This window comes from Triticum urartu, chromosome 4, assembly GCF_003073215.2.
Source record: "Triticum urartu cultivar G1812 chromosome 4, Tu2.1, whole genome shotgun sequence".
NCBI classification, from domain to species: Eukaryota; Viridiplantae; Streptophyta; class Magnoliopsida; order Poales; family Poaceae; genus Triticum; species Triticum urartu.
Window position 1 is genome coordinate 239,875,251 of NC_053025.1, and position 2,793 is coordinate 239,878,043.

At 43.1% G+C, this 2,793-nt stretch overlaps 1 protein-coding gene across 1 annotated transcript; it reads right to left on the bottom strand.

Annotated features, from left to right (window-relative positions):
• Positions 1-1,159: 1,159 nt before the first annotated feature.
• On the bottom strand, positions 1,160-2,024 carry LOC125554707 (zinc finger MYM-type protein 1-like). The gene is made up of 3 exons (XM_048718168.1): positions 2,007-2,024; positions 1,271-1,941; positions 1,160-1,193 (listed from the first exon to the last, which is right to left on the bottom strand). The coding sequence occupies exons 1-3, from the start codon at positions 2,022-2,024 to the stop codon at positions 1,160-1,162; spliced, it is 723 nt and encodes a 240-aa protein (XP_048574125.1).
• Between the last annotated feature and the right edge of the window lie 769 nt (positions 2,025-2,793).

Sequence of the window (2,793 nt, forward strand, 5' to 3'; positions counted from 1 at the left end):
TCAACCGAGCAAGTGTGGACACATCCCGACATCCATTAAACTCCTCACTTCTCCTAATGTTCATAAGAAATCTTGGGAGGTCTACTCCTAGTATTAACCGATCAGCTTCTGTGAAGTCCTCATCATAAATTTCAGCAAGCCGAATAAGTTTGTCAACGTTAAACTTGGAGAAGTTGTTTGCTGGATTAAGACAAGACATACAATCCAATAACTCGGTGGAAACTTCATTGAATCGGTGATTCATCTCAGTGATAGTTGCATCAATGGCAACATTGAATATGCTAACCTTGTAATAATGAAGTCGAGTCACCTTATTCTTAGTGCGAACAGATTGACCCATAGCTCCAACAAGATCATCCATGTTTGGCACATCAATACCATGTGTTTCACAAAAGTTCTTGGCTTGGCAGAATAAAGACTCCCACCCATTGTCCCTCATGCTCTGCAAGCTTTCTTTCACATCCAAGATCAAACGCATGGCTTCAACAATGTTTTGATTCTTTCTTTGCAAAGCTTGGGATAGATGATTTGTGTTGCTCAACAAGTTTATTAAGAACAACATGATGAACACAAATTCAAAGCATTCCATGTTTTTAAGCAAACCTCTAGCTCCACCTTGACATGTGTGTTCTCGGGCATCAACCACAACAATTCCTAGCACCTCCACCACAGCATTCCACATTGTGAATATACGAAGCAAAGTTTTGAGATGTGAGCCCCAACGAGTATCTCCTGGCCTTGTTATGTTAGATTCTTGATGCAGCCCGGTTCCGGCTGTGATCTTTCCATTCTCCATCAAATCTAACAACTCATCTTGATGTTTGGCAAGTAATGCATCCTTCCTTTTGCAAGATGAACACACTTGAGTAACTATCAACGGAATATAGTTAAAGAAATCAGCAATAGCAGGACTACATTGAGCCACATTGACAACCACCAACTGTAACTGGTGAGCAAAGCAATGAACGTAAAATGCATACGGAGCTTCATCTCTAACCAGTTTTTGCAAACCGTTGAATTCCCCTCTCATATTGGAAGCACCATCATAACCCTGACCACGTAGCCTAGAAGTTGACAAACCATGATATTCCAACACATCAACCAAAGCTTTTTTAATTCCAGCAGATGTACAATTTGTGATGTGCTTAATTGCAAGGAATCACTCTTGAAGCACTCCATGATCATCTAGAAATCTACATGCATCAGGAAATCAGATTAGTAAACATTAGTAGAACAATTTAAAAAAACACTAGAATATGGCATGTGTTACCTGACAATCACCGCCATTTGCTCCTTTATTGAGCAATCTCTAGCTTCATCAATAAGTATTGAGAAATTCTTATCTCCAATGTCATTCTTAATAACTTTGGTTACCTCCATTGCACAAGCTGTCGCAAGGTCCTTCTGGATGTCGGAACAAATCATTTGTGCGTTTCCTGGCCCCTTATCAAATGCCTCCTTCACATCTTCTTTCTTGTCCTTATACCAGTCCAATAACTCTCTGAAATTGCCCTTGTTGATGGAAGTGGAGGATTCGTCATGCCCACGAAAAGCTTCACCTTGTGCTATGAGATACCTTGCACAATCCAATGATGCAGTTAGGCGGATTTTATAAGATATCTCAGACTCCTTGCTGTACACACGGAATTGGGTAGCCACACTTGCTCTCTGATTGTTGAAATCATCACAATCTCCCTTAGCAATGTTGTGGTAACTAGATGGACCACCAACATGCTTCCTGAAATTACTTAGGGCTGTTTTCCAACGAGTGTAACCATCTTTTGTGAAAACATCATTTCCAAATCTAATGGCTTGTGATGGTTTCTTGAAAAGAAAGCAATGGAAGCAAAAAGCGGCCTCCTTTTCCACACTATATTCCAACCAATCATACGTATCAAACCACGCAGGTTGAAAGGATCTCCAAATTTTACCATCCTTTGTCTTTTCAAAATTATGCCCAATAGCTTTGTTTCTCCCTTTCAACAAATAAGCTCGTCTCACATCACTTCTAATTTCAGGAGCATAATCTTCTATTGGTATTCGAAGTCCTGGATCCGAAATAATTTGACTTGGATGAAATTCTAGTATAGGTTGCCTTGGTTGGTTTGTACTCTCATCAATTGTGGTATGATTCATCTCAACATTTGGGGATTCATTTGGGCGTTCAGGAGGAGGGATTGTGCCCACAACAATTAAGGGGAGGGGATTTGCAGTCACATTAGTTGGTTCAAGTTCAGGTTCGACATCGGTAGGGGGAGGAGCAGGCCTTTGGGGAGGGGTAATTGAACTGCTTGCATAAAAACTATGCATACTCATAGTTTTTCTCTTCATTTTTAAATCTGCAAATAAATTGTAATTGACCTAAATCAACTAATAGCGCATGAACTAGCAAACAAACTGTAATTGATATGAGCCAAATTAAAGAAAGGAATGGAATTATGGAACTTGGAAGCAAACTGGGAATTATACCTTAGCCAGTATTGGATGCGCTCAGCTTGGAACGGGGCGTGGCAGTGTGCGGCTATGCGAGCCGAATGCTCGCTCTGGCCAGCCGGCGGCTCCACTTCTCTGGCCAACGACGAGTTGGCGGCTGCACTCAGGGTCAGGCCGTTAGGGGCCTTCGATGTCGCGCGAGTCCTGCAGCCTGTCATCGACGTGCGCACTTTGTGGACCGCCTGCACGAGGTGGCCGTGCCGCCGTCGAGCGCCTGTACGAGGTCGAGACGGGGGGACCGGGGGGCGGCGGAGGGGCTTGCTGCCTAGGGTTAGGATTGGGGGTGGCGCTTCTCTGCTC

Coding starts and splice junctions, on each gene's coding strand:
- LOC125554707 (XM_048718168.1), bottom strand. Junction 1,194..1,270: donor CAAATGGCGGTGATTGTCAG/GTAACACATGCC, acceptor TGATGCATGTAG/ATTTCTAGATGATCATGGAG.